At 40.0% G+C, this 26774-nt stretch overlaps 1 protein-coding gene across 1 annotated transcript; it reads right to left on the bottom strand.

Annotated features, from left to right (window-relative positions):
* Nucleotides 1-6: 6 nt before the first annotated feature.
* WBP2NL (WBP2 N-terminal like) lies at nucleotides 7-26774 on the bottom strand (the record flags this gene model as incomplete). The annotated part of the gene is made up of 6 exons (XM_082666198.1): nucleotides 7-311; nucleotides 9310-9420; nucleotides 13890-13982; nucleotides 14150-14291; nucleotides 14549-14657; nucleotides 26713-26774. The coding sequence occupies 6 exons, from the start codon at nucleotides 26772-26774 to the stop codon at nucleotides 7-9; spliced, it is 822 nt and encodes a 273-aa protein (XP_082522324.1).

The raw sequence follows: 26774 nt of genomic DNA, 5'->3' as shown, positions 1-26774 counted from the left end.
CAATGTTTACTTCTTAGAAGGTGGTAAATGAGCCTGAGAAGATGAGGTAGATGGAAGAGAAGCCTCCCGCTGGGCTGCCACAGATTTGTGAGAGGCAGCTCTATTTCCAGCAGGTGGAGCTTCATATGCTGGAGGTGGGGCTTCATTTCCAGCTGGTGGGGCTCCATATCCTGCAGGGAGGGCTTCATATGTCACTGGTGGGGTTCCATATCCCGCAGGTGGGGCTCCATATCCCCCAAGTGGGGCTCCATATCCCACAGGTGATGCTCCATATCCTGGTGGTGGGGGTCTGTAGACCACAACTGGGTATGCTGAGAAGGAAAAATATCAGTTAGTCATTTTTTAGAGTAGACAAGGAATAAGTAAGAAGGAGGTAGAAGATAAAAAATAATACTGGGGCTTCCCTGGTGGCGCAGTGGTTAAGAATCCACCTGCGGGCTTCCCTGGTGGTGCAGTGGTTGAGAGTCCGCCTGCCGATGCAGGGGACACGAGTTCGTGGCCCGGTACGGGAAGATCCCACGTGCCGCAGAGCGGCTGGGCCCATGAGCCATGGCCTCTGAGCCTGCGCGTCCGGAGCCTGTGCTCCGCGGTGGGAGAGCCCACAACAGTGAGAGGCCCGCATACTGAAAAAAAAGAATCCGCCTGCCAATGCAGGGGACACGGGTTCAAGCCCTGGTCCAGGAAGATCCCACATGCTGCGGAGCAACTAAGCCCATGAGCCACAACTACTGAGCCTGTGCTCTAGAGCCTGTGAGCCACAACTACTGAGCCCACGTGCCACAACTACTGAAGCCCATGTGCCTAGGGCCTGTGCCCTGCAACAAGAGAAGCCACCGCAATGAGAAGCCCCTGCACTGCACGAAGAGTAGTCCCTGCACGCTGCAACTAGAGAAAAGCCCTTGCGTGGCAATGAAGACCCAATGCAGCCAAAAATAAATAAATAATTAAAATTAAAAATAATAATAATAATAATACTGAAGCAAACTGACACAGGAAGAGAATTCAGGCAGAACAATGCAGAAGCCATATTCTTCAGCCATCACCAGCTGAAGGCTTTATCATTTCTTGTTGTGGAAGAATTCAAATCAACATGAAAACAACCCTATAGTTATATCTCTACATTACTTATAGTTGTACCCAGATACATACTTAATAAAGTTTGTTTTGATGATACAAAAGTAATAAATGCTCAATGAGGAATATGTATTTGGGAAATAGAGAAGAGATAAAATTTTAAAAGTCATCTATAATTCCATAATCAAACACAAAAACTTAATATTTTGGTGCATTTATTGGTAGGATCTCTGTTAATCTTTTTTATACGATCATGATTATAACAACCATACAATTTTTTAAAAATCTGGCTCTTTTTACTTGACATTATGAGAAAGTTCTTTATATTATTAATGTATTTCATAAATTAAAAGCTGGACTATATTTTATCATGCTGATAAGTGCTACTTATGATAAGTGCTCCCTGGTTGTTGGAGAGCATGTTGCTTCCAAATTTCCAATTAATATTATAATAAACATGAGTTTTATTTATTTCCTTGGCTACATTCCCTAAGTGATTTGACTGTATCAGTGTGAATGGACTGTCAAGTTACTTTTCCATAATCCATATTTATGTTTAAGCTATGTAGAAAACACATTAAAAGAACTGTCTTAAAGATGCTCAAAGAACTAAAGGAAAATGTGGAGAAAGTCAAGAAAATTGTATATGAACAAAATACAAGTATCAATAAAGAGATAGAAAACCTAACAAGAAAAGAAACAAACAAAAAATTCTGGAGCTGAAAAGTACAATAACTGAAATGAAAAATTCACTAGAGGAATTTACATTCAGATTTGAATAGGCAAAAGAAAGAATCGGTAAACCTGACTACAGGACAATAAAAATTGTTGATACTGAGGAACAGAAAGAAAAAGACTGAAGAAAAGTGATCAGAGCCCAAGGGACCAGTGGGACACTACCAAGCAGACCAACATACACATTGTGGAAGTTCCAGAAAAAGAAGAGAGAGAGAAAGATGTAGAGAAAATATTTGAAGAAATAATGGCTGAAGACTTCCCAAATCTGATGAAAGACATGAATATAAACATCAAAGAAGCTCAATAAACTCCAAGTAAGATGAACTCAAAGAGATCCACACTGAGACACATTATAATCAAACTTTCAAAAGCCAAAGATAAAGAGAGAATCTTGACAGCAGCAAGAGAGAAGTGAATAATCACATACAAGAGATTCTCAATAAGAAAGTCAGCAGATTTCTCACCAGAAACGTTGGAGGCTAGAAATAAACTGTCCAACAAGAATCCTATATCTGGCCAAACTCCTGTGAGAGTGAGAAAGAAATTAAGATGTTTCCAGATAAACAAAAGCTGAGGGAGTTCATTACTACTAGACTTGCCCTGCAAGAAATGCTTAAGGGAGTCCTACAAGGTGAAATGAAAGGACACTAGACAGTAATCTGAAACCATATGAAGAAATAAAGATTTCAATAAAGGTAAATCATTGAGCAATTATAAAAGCTAATATTATTATAACAATGGTTTGTAATTCCATTTTTGTTTTCTACATAACTAAAGAGACTAATGCATTTAAAAGAATTATTAGGTTATGTTTTGGGGGGCACAATGTATAAAGATGAATTTTGTGACATCAACTGAAAGGGGTGAAGACAGAGGGGCTGTAAAGGTACAGAGTATTTGTATGTTACTGAAGTTAAGACAGTAAAAATTCAAATTAGTGTTATAACTTTAGGATGCTAGATATAACCCCCATGGTAGCCACACACACACACACACACACACACACACACAGAGAGAGAACAGCTATGAAATATAAACAAAAGGAAATGAGAGTAGTGGGAGTCAAGATGGCCATGTGGGAAGACATGGAGTTAGTGTCTCCCCACAACTAGGGCACCTGCCAGCCTCTGGTGGGGGACTCTGATGCCCAAGGAGACAGAAGGAACCCCAAAGTGAACCAGTTGGTCATAGGGGACTGAGGGGGGAGGAGAAGTGGAGGCCAGATAGGATCAGCGCCCCTGAGGCTGGGGAGATCAGGAGAAGCAGCTGGGAGGGACTCTCTGGGAAGAGCAGGAGAGGAGTGGAGGGTGATTGCCTGGCCCACTCAGGCCGGGGAGCCTGCTGAGCTCCCAGACCGGTACCCACCCCATCCAGGCCGCGTGGGTCCTGGGGGCATAGAAGGGAGGTCAGAGAGATCAGGAGTCAAAATCAACTAAACACAAAAGAAGACAGTAATGCAGGAAATGAGGGTCAAAAAAGCTATAACGCATATAGAAACCAAATAGTGAAATGACAGAAGTAAGGCCCCCATCATCAGTAATTACTTTAAATGTAAGTGGATTAAATTCCCCAATCAAAAGACAGAGATTGGTAGAATGAATAAAAATTCATGATTCAACTGCATGCTGTGTGTATGAGACTTATTCTAGATACAAAGACATAAATAAATCGAAAGTAAAAGGTTGGAAAAAGATATTCCACGTAAATAGTAACCAAAAGAGAGCAAAAGTGGCTATACTAATATCTGACTAAATAGACTTTACATCAAAAAGATTATGAGATAAAGAAGGAAATTACATATTAATAAAATGTTCAGTACAGCAAAAGGATATAACAATTATAAACATTTACACACCTAATGACAGACCATCACGTATATGAAGCAAAAACTGACAGAATTGAAGGAAGAAATAGACAGTACTACAATAATAGTTGTAGACTTCAATATCCTTCACTCACAATGATGGCTAGAACAACCAGACAGAAGATAAATAAGGAAATAGAGGACATAAAAAATACAACAAACCAACTGGATCTAACAGACAAATATATGACACTCTACCCAACAACAATAGAATACACATTCCTCTCAAGTATACATGGTACATTTTTCAGAATAGAACATATATTAGGCAGCAAAGTAAGTCTGGATAGATTTTAAAAGATAGATGTCATACAAAGTAGCTTCTCTGACCACAAAGGGATGAATTTACAAATCAATAACAGAAGTAAAACTGGAAAAATTACAAATTTGTGGAAATTAAACACCGCACTCTTAAACCACAAATGGATCAAAGAAGAACTCACAAGGGAGGTTATAAAATACTTAGAGATGAATGAAAATGAAAACACAACATACCGGGACTTCCCTGGTGGTCCAGTGGCTAAGACTCGGTGTTCCCAATGCAGGGGACCCAGGTTTGATCCCTGGTCAGGGAATTAGATCCCACATGCCACAACTAAGAGTTTGCATGCCACAACTAAAAGATTCCACATGCCACAACCAAGACCCGCTGAAGCCAAATAAATAAATAAATTTTTTGAGCTTTTTTTTGTTTTTAATTATTTTTTTTTTTTAATTTTTATTTTTTGCAGTACGTGGGCCTCTCACTGTTGTGGCCTCTCCTATTGCGGAGCACAGGCTCCGGACACGCAGGCCCAGCGGCCATGGCTCACAGGCCCAGCTGCTCCGTGGCATGTGGGATCTTCCCGGACCGGGGCACAAACCTGCATCCCCTGCATCGGCAGGCGGACTCTCAACCACTGCACCACCAGGGAAGCCCCTAATTTATATTTTTATACAGCAGGTTCTTATTAGTTATCTATTTTATACATATTTGTGTATATATGTCAATCCCAATCTCCCAATTCATCCCACCACCACCCCACATAATAAATAAATATTTAAAACAAACAAACAAAAAACACCATATACCAAAGCTCAAAGGATGCAGCAAAAGCAACGCTAAGGGGGAAATTTATAGCTAAAATCACAGTAAAAAACGAAAAAGATCCTAAGTCAACAACCTAACTTAAAAACTTAAAGAATTAAGAAAAGAAGAACAAACTAAATCCAAAGCTAGCAGAAGGAAGGAAATAATAACAATTAGAACATAGATAAATGAAAAAGAGAATAGAAAAACAATAGAGAAAATCAGTGCAGCCAAAAGCTGGTTCTTTGAAAAGATCAACAAAATTGAGAAACCTTTAGCTAGACTGACCAAGAAAAAAAGAGAAGATTCAAATTATTAAAATTAGAAATGGAAGTGGGTACATTACTACTGATTCTACAGAGATAAGAAGGATTATAATACGCTACTATGAACAACTGTATGTTAGCAAACTGGATAGCCTAGAAGAAATGGATAAATTCCTAGAAGCCTAAAACCGATAACACTAAATCATGAAGGAATAGAAAATCTGTATAGACCTAGTAAGGAGACTGAATCAATAATTTAAAAAATCTCCCAACAAAGAAAACACCTGGACCTGATTGTGTCACTGCTGAATTCTACTAAACACATAAAGAACTAATACCAATCCTTCTCAAACTTTTCCAAAAAATTGAAGATGAGGGAACACTTCCTAACTCATTTTATTACCTATTGTGAATAATGCTTCTATGAACATGGTGTACAAATGTCTCTTAGACCCTGCTTTCTATTCTTTTGGTATATACCCAGAAGTGGAATTGCTGGGTCATTAAAAATGTTTTTAGGAACCTCCATACTATTTTTCACAGTGGCTGCCCCACCAACAGTATATAAGCATTCCAATTTCTCCACATACTTGCCAACATTTGTTGTTTACTGGTTTTTTTTTGATAGCAGCCATCCTAATGGGCAAGAAATGAAAACTTATGTTCTCACAAAAACCTGTACCAAAACCTGCAACCAATCCAGATATACTTGAGCTGCTGAATGGTTAAACAAACTGTTGTACATCTATACCATGAACTATTACTCAACAAAAAGAAGGAACAAATTATTGATACATGCAACAACCTGGGTGAATCTTGAGGAATAATGCTGAGTGAAAAAAGTCTATCCCAAAAGCTTACATACTACATGATTCCATTTATATAACAATCTTGAAATGTCAAAATTATAGAAATGGAGAACAGATTAGTGGTTGCCATGCGTTAAAGAGGAGGGGGAGGAAGGAAAGTAGGTGTAGCTATAAAAAGACAAACAGAAGTGATCCTTGTGGTAATGTAAATGTTCTGCATTTTTATTGTATCCATGTCAATACCCTAGTTGTGATATTATACTATAGTTCTGCAAAATGTTACCAGTGGGAGAAACTAGGTAAAAGGTATAAAGAATATCTCAGTATTATTTCCAAAAATGTATGGGAATTTACAATTATCTCAAAATAAAAAGTTTAATTAAAAAACCATAATTATAGCAATAGACAATCCAAAAAGGAAATTAAGAAAACAATTACATTTACAATATTATCCAAAAGAATAAAATACCTAGGAATAAATGTAACCAAGGAGGTAAAAGACTTGTGCTTTGGGACTTCTCTGGTGGTGCATTGAGAAGACTCCACGCTCCCAATGCAGGAGGCCCAGCTTCGATCCCTGGTCAGGGAACTAGATCCCACATGTGTACCGCAACTAAGAGTTCGCATGCCACAACTAAGGATCCTGCATGCTGCAACTAACACCCAGTGCAACCAAATAAATAAATAAATATTTTTTAAAAAAGACTTGTGCATTGAAAACTACAAAACGTTACTGAGATAAATTAAAGAAGACCTACATAAATAAAAAGAGTTCCTATGTTCATGGGTTAGAAGACAATATTAAATTAAGATAGCAATTCCCCCAAAACTGATCTACAAATTAAATGCAATCCCTATCAAAATTCTAATGGTCTTTTTGCAGAAATGTAAAAGTTGATTCTCAAATTCATATGGAGCTATAAGGGACCATGGATGGCCAAAACAATATTGAAAAAGAAATACAAAATAGGAGGACTCACACTTCCCTATTTTGAAACTTACTACAATGTTACAGTAATCAAAATAATGTGGTACTGGCATAGGATAGACTCATATACCAATGGGAATAGAACTGAGAGTCCAGAAATAAACCTAAACATCTATTACCAATTGATTTTCAACAAGGGTGCCAAGACCACCCAGTGGGGAAAGAATAGTGTCTTCAACAAATGATTCCTGGACAACTGGATAAGCACATGCAAAAGAACAGAGCTGGACCCTAACCTTACTCCATATACAAAAATTAACTCATAGAGACTTCCCTGGTGGTCCAGTGGTTAAGACTCCATGCTCCCAACGCAGGGGGCCCGGGTCCGATCCCTGGTCAGGGAACTAGATCCTGCATGCCGCAACTAAAAGATCTTGCATGCCGCAATGAAGATCTTGCATGCAGCAACAAAGATCCCATGTGCCACAACTAAGACCCGGTGCAGCCAAATAAATAAATATTCTTTAAAATTAAAAAAAAAATAACTCGTAATGAATCAATAACTGAAATATAAGAGCCAAAATTATAAAACTCTTAGATAAAACATAGGGGTCGATCTTCATGACATTGGACTTGGCAATGGATTCTTAATTTGATACCAAAAGCACAACTAACAAGAGAAAAAAATAGATAAATTCATCAAAAATTAAAACTTTTGTGCATCAAAGGATATTCTCAAGAATGTAAAAGATGACCTACAGAATGGGCAACATATTTGCAAGTCCCATATCTGATAAGGATATCCAGAATATATAAAGAACTCTTACAACTCAAACAATGAAAAGACAAACTACCCAAGTTAAAAATGGGCAAGGACTAGAATAGATATATCTCCAAAGAAGATATGCAAATGGCCAAGAAGCACATGAAAAGATGTTCAATATCATTTATCATCAAGGAAATGCATATTAAAATTATAATGAGATATCTCCTCACAATCACTAGGATGGCTTTAATATAAACAATAAGCAAAAAAAAGTTAAGTAACAAGCATTGGCAAGGATGTGGAGAAATAGGAAATTGTACATTGCTGGTGAGAATACAAAACAGTGCAGTTGCTCTGGAAAATAGTTTGGTGGTTCCTCAAAAAAGTTAAACATTAAATTACCATATGACCCAATAATTCCAAATGTAGGTATATACCCAAGAGAAATGAAAACTTATGTCCACCTGGAAACCTATATACAAATGTTTGTAGGAGATATTATTCATAATAACCAAAAGGTGGAAACAAGCCAAATGTTAATCAGTGGATGAATGGATAACAAACTATGATACATGCAATGGAATATTAGTCAGTCACAAAAAATGAATAAAGTACTGATAATGCTACAACTTGGATGAACCTTGAAAATATTATGCTAAGTGAGATAAGCCAAACACAAAGGTCACATGTTGCTTGACTCCTTTTATGTGATATACACAGAATACGCAAAGCAGATTAGAGGAAACCAAGAGATGTGGGGAGGGGACAATGGGGAATGATTACTTAGTGGGTATGGGGTATTCTTATGGAGTGATGAAAAAGTTTTGTTTTGTTTTTTTGGCCTCGCCACGCAGCATGCGGGATCTTAGTTCCCCGACCAGGGATCAAACCTGCGTCCCCTGCAGTGGAAGCGTGGTCTTAACCACTGGACTGCCAGGGAAGTCCTGAAAAACTTTTGAAACTAGAGAGAGCTGGCGGTTGCACAACATTGTGAATACGCTAAATACCACTGAATTGTACATTTTAAATGGTTAATTGTACGTTATGTGAATTTCAACTCAAAAACGTTTTTATAAAACTTTAGCAACACTTACTTTTAGATCTTGAATATTAGATTTTAGTAACCCTTAAAAACTAAGGTAACTATTAAGACTATAGATAACTATCCTTCAGCTGTGTACAAAACTAAATAAGCCGATGGACATGTACGTCATGCTCCAAGGAGAACCCAAGAGACAGCCTGCATTTGGGGGTCTGTTGGTAACCTGTTAGGAGACTTTTTGTGGTCCACCAACAGACTGTGGACCGTAGTTGAGAATCACTGATCTATGTCTCCTGGGAACATGACTCAGCAGCTATGGACAGGCACGACTGTTAAAGGAAAGTGTACAGGGCATAAAGCCGAGGACTGGAGTCCTCGGTGAGGTTGAAGGGCATGGCACAAGCATGATGGCTATGCTTGTGTGAAAGGGGAAGGGGGAAGTTGGCAAGAGCACATGTTTCTGCTCAGGCTGTAAGCAGGAAGTGGCTGTTCCCACTGATGGGAGTTGCCCAGGTATGCTCCATATTTGTACATTATAGTTAAAAGTAAACCTGAAATGGAAGCCTGTCATTTACTGACTTGCCACTGAGTTTTAGTCTGGAAATGAAGTCATGGACTCAACCATTTTCCAGCCCCCCAAACCTCTGCTGCTTCTTCTGCAGCAGAATTGGAGGCAAGGTAGCAGTGAATAGATCTTTGAGCCCCTGGCGTACCTTTCCACCTCCCAGGAAGAACCTCCATGCCATATCTTACCTGGACAAGGCGTCTGTTGGGTGCACATCATGCCCCCTGGTGCAGTAATTATATAGGGTCCTGAAGTGCCGAACCAGTAATTTACACTTCCAAGTGGAATTCCTCTGGCAGCTGAGAAGACAAGTTTGGCAAAATAGGGACTCTTTAATTCTTTTAAGTCAGATGTACAGCAGCTAGCAACCAAATAATTAACAGAGTATTAACCATCACCTTACATGTGTGTCCAACAATGTCCCCAGGATACAAGATTAAAAATATACATTGCCCTTGTCCTCAACTGTATGCTTCTTGAAGGCAGTGATTGTGTATATTTGCCTGTGCTTATTGAAGGCCTAGCATAACACCCACCATGATAGGTATTCAGAAAAAATTTCCAAGTGAGAATTCTATCAAGTTGGCAAGTCCATTAAAGGCCAATGTAATGGCAGTACTAAAGAAAGCACTTCTGTTTGTCTCCCTCTGCCTCTCTCTTAAAAGGACACTTTTGATGGTATTTGAGGTCCACTTGAATAATCCAGAGTAATCCCCTCATCTCAAGATCCTTAATTATATCTGAGAAGGCTTTTTTTTTTTTTTTTTTTTTTTTTACAAACAAGGTAACATTCACAGATTCTGAGGATTAGGACACAGATTATATCTTTGGGAGCCATTATCAGCCTGCCACACTAATTTCTGGCCTATGGCATATGACCAGAAGTAATGTACACTGCTTCCAGGCCTGACCCATGAAAACTTCCCAAGTGAGATCTTTACTCTCTTCCCCTCTCTGCTCGCTACCCAAAGAAGTCTTGGAAGCCATGTGTTAACGATGGCAGAGACTCTATTACCCTGGGTCCCTGAAGGGCTATGTGGAACAGAGCCCCCTTTCACCCCTGCTGATTGGCCTTTATATAAGCAGTAATATCCATTATCTTAAGCCATTGATAATTTGGGGTTTATCTGTTTCAATAGCTAGCATTATCTTAACTAATTCACTCTGAATCTAAAGTTGTCATCCTTCCCTGTTACCCTCCCTTTCAATATTCTATTAGTATCCCCTTTCAGAATAAGTCATTATTTTATTCACTTACATGTTTGCTTATTTCTTATATGACTCTCACTAGACTGTAAGTTTAACAAAAGCAGGGACTATGTACTTATGTCTCGTTCACTGTTGTGTTCCCAATTGTCGCTCCTAGTGTTTGGCACACAATAGGTACTCAATACATGTTTGCTAAAAACTTAAATCAAAGAGCCCTGACAAAGCAACTCTGCTGAGGCGAAAGGAATCTTTCCTGGTCATATAATCAGCTCATGATGCATGATGGGTGTTTAATTCCAAAGGCCTCAAGGAAGCCCATTCACAAGACCTGACTCTTGCCAGGGGAGTAGGCATAGGCTTCCACACCTAAACCATGACATAATCAGACCCAGAGCAGTTTCAGACATTGGGCCAAGTTCATATAAGTTGCCTAAATCCTTTCCAAGTGGCTGTGCAATGGCTGAGACACTGACCTACCTTTGCAGGCCAAGAAGCAGAACTTAATGAGAGCACGAAGAGAATCCCCTGAAGTTGCCTGACCCTTATCTCATAATCCTAAAAATAAGCCCCCTCAGTACTGTGAGGCCAAAAATAAGAGTGAATTCAAGACCCAGAATGCAATTGTCCCGAGTTCCCCAGACATCTGTAGCAAAGGGGAACTGGATTTCCAAGTGTCCCCTGACCCGGATTCTTCATAGCTACACTCCCTCTGTCTGTAGGACACTCTGTTATCCAATGTCAGGCTTCCAGATGCTGTCTGCCCTCTGGACCATGAAGAGCTGCCAGTTGGGTACAGCTTGTGAACTCCTTGGCCTTTATATATTTGCACTGTATTTTTAACAGTAACTGCAACAAATTTTCTTACTCCTCAATTTTCTCTAACATCGTTCTTCATCACCCCTCTTCTCCAGCAGTTCACTGAAATCTCTTGATAATTCTGCCAAAACCCTCAAATTTCCTCATGCAATGCACATTTTTCAGTCTTCATTTTACCAAACATCTCTCCAGCAGCTGACAGATGACTACCCAGTAATGCTTGAACCTTTCTCCTCCCTTGACTTCCAGGATAATGAACTCACTTGATTCTTCTCTCACCTCTCAGTCAGCCCCTTCTCAATCTCCATTGAAGGTCACCCCTCCCTACCTATCCTTTAAATATTGAGGACCCTTGGCATACCATCCTTAATTCACTGAATGAGCCCATCATTCACATGGCTTCAGAGATGACCGATGTGCTGAGGATTTCCAAATCAGTGTCTTGATACAGTGCATCTTTGGAGCTCCAAGCTGCATGTCTACTGCCTCTAGCAGCTTGTGTACCTCACACTTAATATGGTGCAGGGGTTAAGAGTGTAGGCTCAAAAGGACACAACATCTTTTATACAGTATTCCTGCCAAAATACATGACCTGAATATAATCATGAGGAAACAGACAAACACAAATTAAGGGATATTCTACGAAACAATAAGGCTGTATTCTTTTTAAAATGTCAGGGTCATGAAAGACAAAAAGAAAGGCTGAGCGCAGACTAAAGGAGACCAAAGAAATAGGACAACTGAATTCAATATGTGATCTGGGATTAGATCCTGGATTGGAAAAAAAAAATGCTATTAGAATTAGGAATAGTAATGGTCAATCATTTGAATTTGAATAATCAATAGTATTGTTTCAATGTTAAATTTTCTGATTTGATAAGCACACTGAGGTTAGATGAGAGAATGCCCTTGTTCTTAGGAGATACACACTGAAATATTTAGAAATGAAGGAAATGATCTTTGTGACTTACTCCCAAATAGTTCAAACAAAAGCAGGAAAAAAAAAGAATAACATAAAGCAAACGTGGGGACTTCTCTGCTGGCGCAGTGGTTAAGAATCCGCCTGCCAACGCAGGGGACACGGGTTCGAGCCCTGGTCTGGGAAGATCCCACATGCCGCGGAGCAACTAAGCCCACGCGCCACAACTACTGAGCCCGCGCACCTAGAGCCCGTGTTCTGCAACAAGACAAGCCACCGCAATGAGAAGCCCGTGCACCACAATGAAGTGTAGCCCCCACTCACCGCAACTAGAGAAAGCCTGCGTGCAGCACTGAAGACCCAACACAGCCAAAAATAAATAAACAAATAAATTTATTATTTTTAAAAAAGCAAATGTAGGAAAATGTTAATAATGGGTTAATCTAGATGAAGGTCCATGTGAGTTCGCTGTAATATTCTTAAAACTTTCTATAGATCTTATTTTTTTTCAAAATGAAAAGTTTAAAGAGAGAGAGTATGTTTAAGGTTCAAATTCCAGCTCCACCACTTGCTAACTGTATAGCCTTGAGAAATTATATAACCATCACTGACTCAGTTTCCCTAGCTATACTTTGGGGATAATGATAGAACCTACATCATAAGTTTTTGTGAGGATTAAATAAATTAACACATGTAAAGGCCTTGGAACACTGCCCAGTATATGATAAGCATTCAATAAGTGTTAGCTAGTATTAATTACTATGTCTAAAGTTGAACTCAATTCCTCTCCAATTTAGACTATCGCTTATACTCATTTTTTTTTTTTTTTCGGCCATGTGGCTAGCAGGATCTTAGCTCCCTGACTAGGGATGGAACCCGGGCCAATCCCCAACCACTGAAAGCATCGAGTCCTAACCACTGGACTGCCAGGGAATTCCCTAGACTATCTCTTATACACTTGACTATGGTCTATAGCATCATGATCCAGTCAGTCTTCTAAGGTAGAAAATTCATTACATTCGTCTGTGTGTCCCCAGAACTTTGCCCATGCCTCTATTACAGCACATGCCATAAGACAGGATAATGTATTTGCATATGTCTATCTCTACTGGACTGTGTTTGTCTCAACTAGACTGGAGTTGGGAGTGGAGAAGGCAAGGGAGAAAGGGGAAGAGCATTCCAGACAGAGCAAATAGCATGAAGGCTCAGAGGTGGGAGGGCAAGGCACAAAGAAACCCAGTTGGATTGGAGTACAAAAGGTGAGAGAATGAGGGATATAAAGTGAGGCTAGATTGAATTAAAATATAACATAAAAAGATTATTTGTATCCTCTGGTACATCCATTAGATCAGTGCTGCAGGGCTTGATGGTACCTCTTCCCATGCTTTAGTCCCATGGAAGATGGGAATTAAACCTAAGAGAAGCAAAGGCAAAGTCAGAAAGGAGAGAAGACAAAAAGCCATGCCAGAGGAAGAAGAGCCAAGGCCACGCTACCGAAAACAAGACTACTCAGTGATACATGAGACCGGCACTTAAATGGACAAAAGACTATCAGGTATAATTAGCTGTTCAGGTGTCTGACGGTAAGCTCCCATTAGACTGCAAACTCCTTCAGGACAGGGAGGGACTAAATCTTGTGTTCCTAGCACATAGTATGTTACTTGGCACATAGTCAGTAGGCTCAGGAAATGCCCACTGAATACATGTGCAAATATCAACCGCCTGACCACAGAGGCCAGAAGTCTTCACTAGCTAACAGTCTTACTTCAATTACACAGGCCCCCAAACCCCAAAGTGCTTGATAATTTTATAAGCATCGCTCACCAGCAGAGGCAGCTTTCATCAACAGCTGGGCAAATTCAATGGCACCTCCTTTTCTGAAGGATAATTTAAAAATAGCCTGTCCTTCCCAGCCACCTGGAGGAAGAAACGGCACACACTCACTAAGAGGCTGGCATGCTGTAACAGAAGGACTGCCACAAACAATAAGAGAAGCACTACCCAATGAAGCAGGGGCCAAGTCTGAATCTTAAACCTTCTGGAAGCTTTTGAGAAAAAATACACTTCTGAGGGGGGACACTTACCATCCGGAGCTGCCTGAATGGTTCCTTTAATGTAGTTGGGGGCAAAGATTGGTTGTTGAATGGTGCAATTACTCATCAGACCAAATGGCATCATAAAAGAAAGCATGGGGTCACTGACTAAGTGTGAAGTCACGAAGATCACCTAAGAGAGAAAAGAAACTTTGGAAAAGGAATGCAATTTATCCATGGATTGAGACATATAAGAGCAATTCTGAAGTTAAGGCTGCTTTGGCATTCTGGCCTAATTGAGAAGCATGACCAATTTTCTTCCATCACACTTCAACATGGAAAATCTCAAAGGAGAAATGGTTTAAAATACTTTGAAAGTCAATGTTTAACCTCTCTCCATTTTAAGGAAAAATGTAGAGTTAATCAGATCAAAGTAGAAGTAGAAATTACCCGGTATGAAGTGAGAAACAATGTTCCTCTTTTTGTACCATTAAAGAGATCATATCCCACTGGTTGCTGTAGGAAGGAGAGGTCCACATCCTGACTCTGCTTCAAGACACTGCAGAAAAGACAGGGCAGACAGCACACAATTTAGAATCTATATAAAATTATACAAACAGAGCTCGTAGCATAGTTTCTAGCCTGGAGGGAGATTTTAATAAAAGTTACTTGCTGCTGCTACTGCTACTACTATTTTATTAAAATAGAAAGGAATTTAAATGATCTTATTCTCTGACAATTCACACTTATTCTTCTTCTTTATCATTGGGTTCTTTTTTTTAAAAAAATTAGTTCCCCCACTCTTTTATTAATTAATTAATTAATTTATTATTTTTGGCTGCATTGGGTCTTAGTTGTGGCACTCGTTATCTTTCATTGTGGCTCACAGGCTCTTCACTGCGGCACGAGGGCTCTCTAGTTGAGGCTCACGGACTTAGTTGCCCCACGGCATGTGGGATCTTAGTTCCCCAACCAGGGATCGAACCCACCTTCACCTTCATTGGAAGGCGGATTCTTTACCGCTGGACCACCAGGGAAGTCCCATTGGGTTCTTCTTTCTTATCAAACCTAATTCTATTCTTAATGTATATTCATTAATTCTTCTACTTCTTGTGCAGTTGGTATAAAGCACTCTGTTAACGGAAATGTTTCTTGGACTCTGGTAAAGAACGTTAGGCACACGCAGAGTGCTCCCGAACGCTCTGACATGTTCCCTCTGTCTGTCATGTTCTCCCTGCGCTCCTAACCTGAAAAACTTGGGCTCATCCTATTCTTACTCATAGAATCCTACTGGGTTTTTTCCCTTTCTTAGCAATTTATATATATAAATTATAAATATATAAGTGGGTGCTACTAAATATTGAAAGAATGAGTGAATGAAAACATGAATTTAGGTAATAATGCAAAAAATATATGACATACATCACATAAATGGAACAAAAATATCATGGCAGTTTGGTGGAAGGAGAGATTAGCTCTTGGTTGAAGTAATTAGGAATGACTTTACAGAAAGGTTGACATTTGAGCTGATTCTTTTTTTTTTTTTTTTTTTTAGGTCATGCCATGCAGCATGCAGGATCTTAGCTTCCCAACCAGGGACCCCCTGCATTGGGAGTGCAGAGTCTTAACCACTGGACCACCAGGGAAGTCCCATTGAGCCAATTCTTAAGAGATGAATAGTGTTTCAGTAGGCAGAAGTGAGGGTAGGGGAAAATCCTGATGGGGAGCAAACAGCATTAATGGAGGTATGCAGTGGAAAGAAAACTGCGTACTTGGGAGCAGCCTACCTATGTGGATTCATCAAAACAGCATGGAAGTGAGACTGGGAGGAATAGTGAGATAAAGCTGGAATCATGCTGGGACTAGAGCTTGGAGACATCATTCAATAGGCAAGGCAGAACTGTGACTTACAGCTGTCTCAGCAGGGAAGTCACATGATCAAGGAAGTGGTGGTATGTCAGAGGGATCCATTTAAGAGTTCCTAAAAATGTTGCGATATGAGGTAATAAGAACTGGAACTAGGATGGTGGTGTATGGATAAAAAGGGCTTTTTAAGAGACTATGAAAAAATAGGATGTCAGCAAAAATGGTGGAATAAGGAACTCTAAAGGTCAGCCTAGAACTCTAGAATCTAATCAAAAGTTTATAGCAACTAGGGGAATGTTTAATCAAGAAAAAAATAGTTGAATGTCAATAAGGGAGTTCTGTGCACTTTAACTTACCCTAGTACTATCCTCCACTCCCCAGTTTGGCAACAGCTTTGACAACAACAACCCATATTCTCAGTATAGGTGCCCACTCCTGGGCGGAGGAGAACAGACCTTATTGTGGTTTGACCTGTCCAGTGGCTTCCTGGAGGACTAGCTCTAAGGGCATGTGCCTAACTCAGAACTCTCTTAGGACTTAGGCAGCTACCTAGGGCACATCTGTCAAAAACATTTCAAGGCAAATGTGTTAGAGCTGCTATCTGGAGCAAAGAATGACATTTTGGGCAAACAATAAAAAAACTGAAAAGTGAGGAAGGAAAGACTGGGAAATGAGATACTTTGAGGAATAAAGGCTTTGAAAACCTCTGACATGTTCATGGGAATCTAGAAAGCACCACACATACATTTTCAGGGCTGAGTTCATGCTGAGAAGAAACCTGAGAAGGCCCCAAAACTGTTACCTCTGGTTGACAGTGGCTCTGCTCTGCTCAAGCAGGCAGTGAAAGCTAAGACAGAGTTTTAAACTGCCTAGCTGAGTGATAAAGACAGGCTCCAACTCACACACACACACACAGGCCATCTGCAAAGGCTGGGATTTTGTTGTTGTTGTTCCAAACATACAAGTAAACTGTCAAATCACTAGCTAGCCTCTAAATTAACATAAAAGAGGCCACACATGTCATTAGCCACACATAACAAAGAATATAGACTTTACAAAATTAGTTCAGGGGGCTTCCCTGGTAACGCAGTGGTTGAGAGTCCGCCTGCCGATGCAGGGGACATGGGTTCGTGCCCCAGTCCGGGAAGATCCCACATGCCGTGGAGCGGCTGGGGCCATGAGCCATGGCCGCTGAGCCTGCGCATCCGGAGCCTGTGCTCCACAACAGGAGAGGCCACAACAGTGAGAGGCCCGCGTACCACAAAAAGAAAAAAAAATTAGTTCAGAAAAATCACTAAACAATAACTACAATATGCAGCAACAACACCCTGTGGAAGAGGGAGAGTCTGATTTCCAGAGTTGCCACATTATAATTTTTAAAAATGTCCAGTTTTCAACAAAAGAAAAACATGAGGCATGCAAAGAAACAAGAAAGTATGGGACTTCCCTAGTGGTGCAGTGGTTAAGAATCTGCCTGCCAATGCAAGGGACGCGGGTTAGAGCCCTGGTCCGGGAAGATCCTACATGCCACAGAGCAACTAAGCCCGTGCGCCACAACTACTGAGCAGGCACTCTAGAGCCCACGAGCCACAACTACTGAAGCCCGTGAGCCACAACTACTGAAGCCCACGTGCCTAGAGCCCATGCTCCGCAACAAGAGAAGCCACTGCAATGAGAAGCCTGCACACTGCAACGAAGAGTAGCCCCTGCTCTCCTCAACTAGAGAAAGCCAGCACGCAGCAATGAAGACCCAAAGCAGCCATAAATAAATAAATAAATTTATTTATTTTAAAAAATTAATTGAAACTGCCCCTTAGGAAGCCAAGAAATTAGATTCACTAGACAAAGACTCTAAATAAACTATTTAAAATATATTCAAAAATTAAAAGAAACAACGACTTAATAACCTAAGGAAAAGGATGAAAACAATGTCTCATCATGTAGAGAATACAAAAATAAAAAGATAGAAATTATAAAAAGGAACCAAACAGAAATTCTGGAGTTGAAGACTATAATAACTGATATAAAAAGTTCAGTAGTGGGGGACTTAATGGCATATTTCAGCAGGCAGAAGAATCAGTGAACTTGAAGATAGGTCAATTGAGATGAATAGTTACTACCTGAGTAACAGAAAGAAAAAAGAATGAAGAAAAAGGAACAGAGTCTAACAGACCTGTGGAACACAATCAAACATATCAACTTATGTATTATGCGACTGGCAGAGGGAGAGGAGAGGAAAAAAGGGGGAATAAAGAATTTTTGAACAAATAATGTCCACAATTTTCCCAAATTTAATGAAATACATGAATCTACACATCCAAGCTCAACAAACTCCAAGTAGGATAAACTCAAAGAGATCCACACTGAGACACATTGCAATCAAACTGCTGAAAGCCAAATACAGAGAATCTTGAAAGCAGCAAGAGAAGAAAATTATCATGCACAAGGAATCCTCAATAAGACAAACAGCTAACTTCTCACCAGAAAATATGGAGGTAATGGGATGAAATATTCAAAGTGCTAAAAGGAAAAAAAAATTGTCAACCAAGAATTCTAAATCTGGCCAAACTATCCTTCAAAAATTAAGGAAAAATTAAAACATTACCAAGTGAACAAAAACTGACAGAGTTTATCACTACTAGATCTGAAATATAAGAAATGTTAAAGGAACTCCTTCTGCCTGAAATAAAAAGACACTGGACAGTAAATGAAATCAACACAAAGAAATAAAAAACACTGGGAAAGATAATTACATAGGTAAATTAAAAATCAATATTAATGAATTTTGGGTTTGTTCATTTCATTTCATCCTATATGATTTAAAACACAATTGCATAAAACAATAATTATAAATCTATAATGATGAGCACACAATGTATAAAGATGTAATTTGTGACAATCACAATATAAGAGGGCAGAGATATGTAGGAGTAAAGTTTTTGCATATAATTAAAACTAAGTTGGTATTAATTTGAACTAGATTGTTATAAATTAAGATGTTAAACATAATCTGTGGGGCAACCACAAAGAAGATAAGTAAAATACATGCAGCAAAGGAAATGAAGAGAGATAAAGATGGTATACTAAGAAATATCTGTTAAACACAAAAAAGCACTCATGGAGGAATTGAGGAACAAAAATGATATAAGAAATATAGAAAACAAATAGCAAAAGAGCAGAAGTTAAATTCTTCCTTATCAATAATTACATTAAATTAAATGGATTAAAGTCTCCAATTAAAAGGCAGAGAATGGTAGAATATATTTTTTTTAAAACATATTACTGCTATAGACTGTCTACAAAAACTCACTTGAGATCTAAAGACACAAATAGGTTGAAAGTAAAAGGATGGAAAAAGATACTCTATGAAACAGTAACCAAAAGAGAGCTGCAGTGGCTATACTAATATCAGAAAAACATAGACTTATTTATCTCTTGTAAAAATAAAATACAGTGTGTGTGAAAAAAAATTATTACAAGACAAAGAGGAATCTTCTATAATACTAAAAGCGTTAATCATCAAAAAGATACAACAATGATAAGCATGGATACATCTAACAAAATTCAACCAGACCTAACATATAAGGACACTCCCCCCACAAAGGTAGAATACACATTCTTCTCAAGTGCACATGGAACAGTCTCTAGGATAGACCATATGTTGGGCCACAAAACAAGTCTCACGAAATTTATGAAGACTGCAATCATACAAAATATCTTTTATGACTACAATGGAATGAAATTAGAAAACAATAACTGAAGGATATCTGACAAAGTAACAAATATATGGAAATTAAACATCACATTCTTCTTCTTTTTTTTTTTTTTTTGCAGTATGCGGGCCTCTCACTGTTGTGGCCTCTCCCGTTGCAGAGCACAGGCTCTGGACGCGCAGGCTCAGCAGCCATAGCTCACAGGCCCAGCCGCTCCGTGGCATGTGGGATCTTCCTGGACCAGGGCACGAACCCGTGTACCCTGCATCGGCAGGCGGACTCTCAACCATGAGCCACCAGGGAAGCCCTAAGCATCATATTCTTAAACAACCAATGGGTCAAAGAAGAAATCATAAGTGAAATTAGAAAATACTTCGATCTAAATGAAAGCAAAAGCATACATACCAAAATTATTTAGATGCAGCAAAAGCAGTGCTTAAGAGTGAAATTTATAGCTTTTAATGCCTACATTTTTTAAAAGAGAGATTTCATATTAATAATCTAACTTTCCACCTTAGGGAACTAGAAAAACAAAAGCAAATGAAACCCAAAGTTAGCAGTAGGGAGGAAATAATAAAGATTACAATGGAGATAAATGAAATAAAGAATAGAAAAATAGAATCAATGAAACCAAAGTTACTTCATTGTGAAGATCAACAAAATGTACCAATCTTTAGCTAAACTGACCAAGGAAAAAAGAAAATTCAAATTACTAAAACTATGGATGAAAGTGGGGATGTTGGGCTTCCCTGGTAGCGCAGTGGTTAAGAATCCACCTGCCAGGGCTTCCCTGGTGGCGCAGTGGTTGAGAGTCCGCCTGCCGATGCAGGCGACACGGGTTTGTGCCCCAGTCCAGGAGGATCCCGCATGCCGCAGAGTGGCTGGGCCCGTGGGCCATGGCCGCTGGGCCTGCGCATCCGGAGCCTGTGCTCCACAATGCGAGAGGCCACAACAGTGAGAGACCCGCGTACCGCAAAAAAAAAAAAAAAAGAAAAGAAAAGAATCCACCTGCCAATGCAGGGGACATGGGTTCAAGCCCTGGTCCAGGAAGATCCCACATGCTGCAGAGCAACTAAGCCTGTGCGCCACAACTACTGAGCCTGCAAGCCACACTACTGAAGCCCACTTGCCTAGAGCCCGTGCTCTTCCACAAGAGAAGCCACTGCAATGAGAAGCCTGCACACCTCAACAAAGAGCAGCCCCCACTCGCTGCAACTAGAGAAAGCCTGCGTGCAGCAACAAAGACCCAATACAGCCAAATATAAATAAATAAATAAATAACATTTTAAAAAAAGCAAGAAAGTGGGGATGTTATCACAGACCTTACAGAGATTTAAAATAAGATTATAAGAGAATATATGAACAATTGTATGGCAACAAATTAGATAACATAGATAAAATGGGTAAATTCCTAGAAAAAAACTACTGAAATTGACTAAAGGAAGAAAATTGGAATAGACCTATAACAGGTAGAGATTGAATCAGTAGTCAAAAAACTTCCAATAAGAAAAAACAGAAAAATACTCATGTAAAAAATCCTCAAAAATATACTAGTAAACTGAATATAACAACACATTAAGGGGATTATACACCATGACCAACTGGGATTTATCCCTGGAATGCAAAGTTTAAGATACGAAAGTCAATCAATAACATAAAAATAGACTACCTTATGATCCAGCAATCCCACTTCTGGGTATATATCCAAAGGAAATGAAAATAGGATAGCAAACAAGTATCTGTACTCCCATGTTCATTGAAGCATTATTCATAATAGCCAAGATATGGAAACCATGTAAGTGTCCATCAATGAATGAACAGATAAAGAAGATGTGAGATAGATAGATATGTATGGACAGAGAGAGAGAGAGAGAGAGAGCCACACAGAGAAAGACAATACTGCATGGAATCACTTATATGTGGAATCTTTAAAAAGTCAAACTCAAAGAAACAGAGAAGTAGGGTGTTGCCAGAGGCAAGGGGCCAGGGTGGGGGGCTGTGGAGAGAATAGGGACAGGTTAGGAAAAGGATCAAACTTAATATAAATTTTTTTAAAAATAGAGATTTTTTTAAGAAAATCAATCAATGTAATATACCACATTGACAAAATGAAGGACAAAAAACCACATGATCATCTCAATTGATGCAGAAAAAGCATTTGACAAAATTTTACACTCTTTCATGATAAACACACTCAACAAACTAGGAATCATAGGAAACTACCCCAAAATAATAAAAGCCATTTATGAAAAGCCCACAGCTAACATCATACTCAATGGTGAGAGATGAAAGCATTTCTTCTAAGATCTGGAAAAAGGTAAGGATGCCCACTCTCACCACTTCTATGGTAAAATGATCCTCAACAAGGGTGCCATGACCACTCAATGGGGAAAGAACAGTCTCTTCAACAAATGATGTTGGAAAAACTAGATATCCACATGCAAAAGAATGAAGTTGGACCTTTAACTTACACCATCTTAAAAATTCGACTCAAAATGGATTAAAGAACCAAACATAATCTCTAACACTACAAAATTTCTGGAAGAAAACATAGGTGGAAATTTTCATGACACTGGGCTTGGCAACAATTTCTTGCATATGACACCAAAAGCACAGGCAACAAAAGCAAAAATAGACAAATGGGACTATATCAAACTTGAAAACTTTTGTGCATCAAAGGACACAATCAACAGAGTGAAATGTCAACCTATAGAATGGGGGAAAATATTTGCAAACCATAAGAGGTTAATATCCAGAATATGTAAAGAACTCCTACAACTCAACAACACCAAAAAAAACCAAACCGATTTAAAAATGGACTAAGGACTTAAATAAACATTTCTCCAAGGATGATATATAAATGGCTTAAAAATATGAAAAGATGTTCAACTTTATTAATCATCAGAGGAATGCAAATCAAAACCATGAATGAGATAGCACCTCACACCTATTAGGATGGCTACTATTGAAAAAAGAAAAGTGTTGCCTAGGATGTCGATAAATTGGAACTCTTGTGCACTCTTGGTGGGATTGTAAAATGGTGCGACAACTATGGAACAGTATGGAGTCTCCTCAAAAATTAAAAATAGAACTACTCCATAATCCAGCAATCCCACTTCTGGGTATATATCGAAAAGAATTGAAAGCAGGGTCTCAAAGAGATATTTGCACACTCACGTTCATAGCAGCACTATTCATAATAGCCAAGAGGTGGAAGCAACATAAAAGTCTATCAATGAATGAATGGAGAAACGAAATGTGTTATATGAGTAAAATGGAATATTATTCAGCCTTAAAAAGGAAGGAAATCTTGTCACATGTTACAACATGGGTGAATCTTGAGGACATTATGCTAAGTGAAATAACCCAGACAAAGACAAATACTATATGATCTCACCTACATGTGGAATCTAAAAAAAAAATTCAAATTCACAGAAGCAGAGAGTAGAACAGTGGTTATTGGGGGCTGATGGGATGGGGGAAGTGGAGAGATGTTAAGCAAGGTTACAAAATTTACAGTTAAGTAGGATGAATAAGTCTAGAGATCGAATATATAGGCATGAAGACTATATTGTACTTAATAATACTATATTGAACACTGGAAATACGCTAAGAGAGTAAAAAAATGATCATTATGTGAGATGACACGTTAATTAACTTGACTGTAGGAATCATTTCACTATGTATATTACATCAAATCACCATGTTGTATACTTAAATATATACAATTTTTATGTTTTTAGTGGCTAAGATGGTAAATTTTGTTATGTGCTTTTTACCACACAAAAAATGAACAACTTTGGGATTTCCCCGGTGGTGCAGTGGTTAAGAATCTGCCTGCCAATGCAGGGGACACGAGTTCGATCCCTGGTCCAAGAACATCCCACATGCCGTGGAGCAACTAAGCCCATGGGCCACAACTACTGAGCCCACGTGCCACAACTACTGAAGCCTGCACACATAGAGCCCGTGCTCTGCAACAAGAGAAGCCACCGCAATGAGAAGGCTGAACACTGCAACGAAGAGTAGCCCCTGCTCGCCACAACCAGAGAAAGCCCGTGAGCAGAAACAAAGACCCAACACAGCCAAAAATAAATAAATAAATACATAAATAAATATATTTATTAAAAAATGAACAATTTAGCAAAACAATGGAGAACATTTATGAACCAAGAAAATTTACCAAATACATATAGTCAATAACCATAAGACAAAAATAATTTCACTAGCAATTAAGCTTTAAAAAAAGATATCAGTATTCAGATTCCATGATCAGACTGAGAGAGCTATCAAAGATTAACACAGGGTGTTGGCATTGGGCACTCAAAGTATTAAAAGGAATGTAATTTGATATAATTCTGTAGGGTAATTTTGCAATAAATATATTTCTGTGTATAAATATATTAAATATAAAAGATTTTTAATATTTTGACAAGATCTTTCATATTAAAAAGATATTTTTAAAATATTTTTTTAAAAGTCTGTGTCCTCTGCTCCCACAATTCCACTTTCAGGAATATATCTGAAAGAAACATTCTGACAGGTGGGCAAAGATAAATCTTTAAAAAGTTCACTGCAGCAATGTTTATAGCAAGGACAAATTAAAATCAGACTATCTGGGACTTCCCTGGTGGCGCACTGGTTAAGAATCCGCCTGCCAATGCAGGGGACACAGGTTCCAGCCCTGGTCTAGAAGATCCCACATGCTGTGGAACAACCAAGCCCATGCACCACAACTACTGAACCTGCATGTTACAGCCTGTGAGCCACAACTACTGAGCTTGCGTGCCACAACTACTGAAGCCCGCATGCCTAGAGCCCATGCTCCACAATAAGAGAAACCACCGCAATGAGAAGCCTGCGCACTGCAACGAAGAGTAGCCCCCACTCGCCGCAACTAGAGAAAGCCTGTGCGCAGCAACGAAGACCCAATACAGACAAAAAAAAAAAGAAAGAATATATCCTCCTTTTTTTAAAAAAAAAAAATCAGACTATCCCAGATATGGGCTGGAGCAAATATGTATGCATACTGGAGGACAAGACATTGAAAATAATGATGTAGGTACCGACACTGGAAAGCATCCCCAATACATTGGTAAATGAGAAAAACAAGTTACAAAGCAGTCTGACAGGGGAAGGTGTGTATATTTCCACAGGGGAAAGTACAGAAGGATACATACCAAAATGTAAAAAGCACTGGATGTAGGAATTTGGGGTAATTTAAAATTTTTCCCAAGTTTTCTACATGGTTTTACCTGCACACATTTTTGAATATGGATTTAAAAAAAAACAAAACTCAGTGTCTTCCCTTTTTACCAGTAGAGTCTGGCCCACACATTTATGACTTTTCAGCTGGGATCAGAAAAAAACCTCCACACAACACAGCCAAGCTGTGATGAATTTCTCAACTGTGTATTGTGAATAGTCCAGAGAAGTCAAAATATAACCAATCTTCTCCCTCTCAAGCTATTTCTTTAAAGTGGTTTTTATCCAGGAAGCCAGAGCACCTACAGAGACTTCTTTGCTGAGAAGAAAGAAGAGAAGCAGTCCTTTTCCTTTTAGAGGGGCAGCCAGAGTAGAGAAGTGAATGCATAATACCTAAGTTCAGAGCTCTCCCACATGCACTGGCCATGTGATTTTAAGCAAATTACTTCTCTTTCAGTTTTCCCACCTGTGAAACGAGGAAACTAGTACTGATCCTTATTGCAGATAGAGCAGTTATAACTATAAAGCCCTTGCACAGTGCTCGGCTATGGTTAACCATTCAAGAGCACACAAGGGACCCCACAAAGGTAATCAAAGGACCATAAAATCAGTATATGTTACAATTTTTTAAAACCATGCGTCATTCCCTGCCTCCAGCACACAAACAGAAAAACAGACAGACAGACTCGTAGCCTGAATGAGAAGACACCCGAACACCAGATTAGAAGTGGCTTCAAGGCACAGAGCCACAGGCACACAGGTCAGCGTTCTCTAGGCCAGTGTGCACGCGGTCAGAATGGTGGGCAATCATCTCCTACTACAAAACTGAACAAACAGCAGCGGTCCTTCAGGGGCAAGGGAGAACCTACCGCCTTGACGGCGCGTATAAATCTGTCAAGAAAATATTCTGGGGAAGGAAGCATAGAAAAAAGATCTGGACATCAGCGTGTGGTACTGACTTAAACAGTCTTCCTGACAGATGCATTCAAAGCGACCTAGGTGTGCTCTGCCTCACCTGAGCACAGCCCTGGGCTTCAGAGTCTCACTGCTAGGCGAGCGCAAAGGAAAACGAGGGCAAACCGGAGCAGAGAGGAGCACCTTTAAGAAGTGCCGGGGGCTGGAGCAGGCCTCTGGAAAAATGGGGGCGGGGGATGAAGGAGGGGAGCGGGGCAGAGTCGAGGTGTTAGGTGGGGAGGTGAAAATGGGCGGCTCCGGGCTGAGCCTGACAGAGGCGAGCGGTGGTCACCGCTAGCACCACACAGAGCAATCGGTGCGAACCCCAAGGCCGCCATGGGAGGCAAGAGAGCGTCATTCTTCCTAGACGCGTCTTCTTCCGGTCCTGATCTTTAGAAAAAAGTAAGACCAGTCATCTCCTTGGTTGGGGCGAAGACGAGAGAGGGCTTTTCGAAGTTCTGAGAGTGAGGAGAGGCCCCTGACAGTTCGGGATCCTTCCAGAAAGATTCCAAAGACACTCATGCCTCTTCTACCTCCCAGAAGCCTGGCACCTTGTTCCCGTCACTCTACAAAGGTAGCGCACTAACAGCAGCCGCAAGCGACCCGGAGGGTCGGTGCGACTCCCCACTCCCACCACTGCACTTCCACCTTTCTTCTGAGGCAGCACGCGCCCTTCACACGTGCAACGGCCCCCGCTGCCGCCTTCCCATTCCGAACACCCGTGAGGCAGCAAGCGCCCTAGCGTCGAGGCGGAGCCACGCCCGCTGCGCACGCGGAAAAGGCGGGAAAGTCTGATGCGCTGAGAGTTTGCGAGCCGCCAGTTCCCCGTGCATCTGCTGCCTCCTCTGACAGCTCCGCAGGCTTCCTTTCACGCACCTTTCGCCGAAGGGGATGAGGGCCCAGCGACGGTTCTCGGTGTGGCTCCGGTTCACTGCCAT

Source organism: Grampus griseus, assembly GCF_964374135.1.
Source record: "Grampus griseus genome assembly, chromosome: 11".
NCBI classification, from domain to species: Eukaryota; Metazoa; Chordata; class Mammalia; order Artiodactyla; family Delphinidae; genus Grampus; species Grampus griseus.
This window is presented reverse-complemented; position numbering and strand designations above follow the sequence as displayed.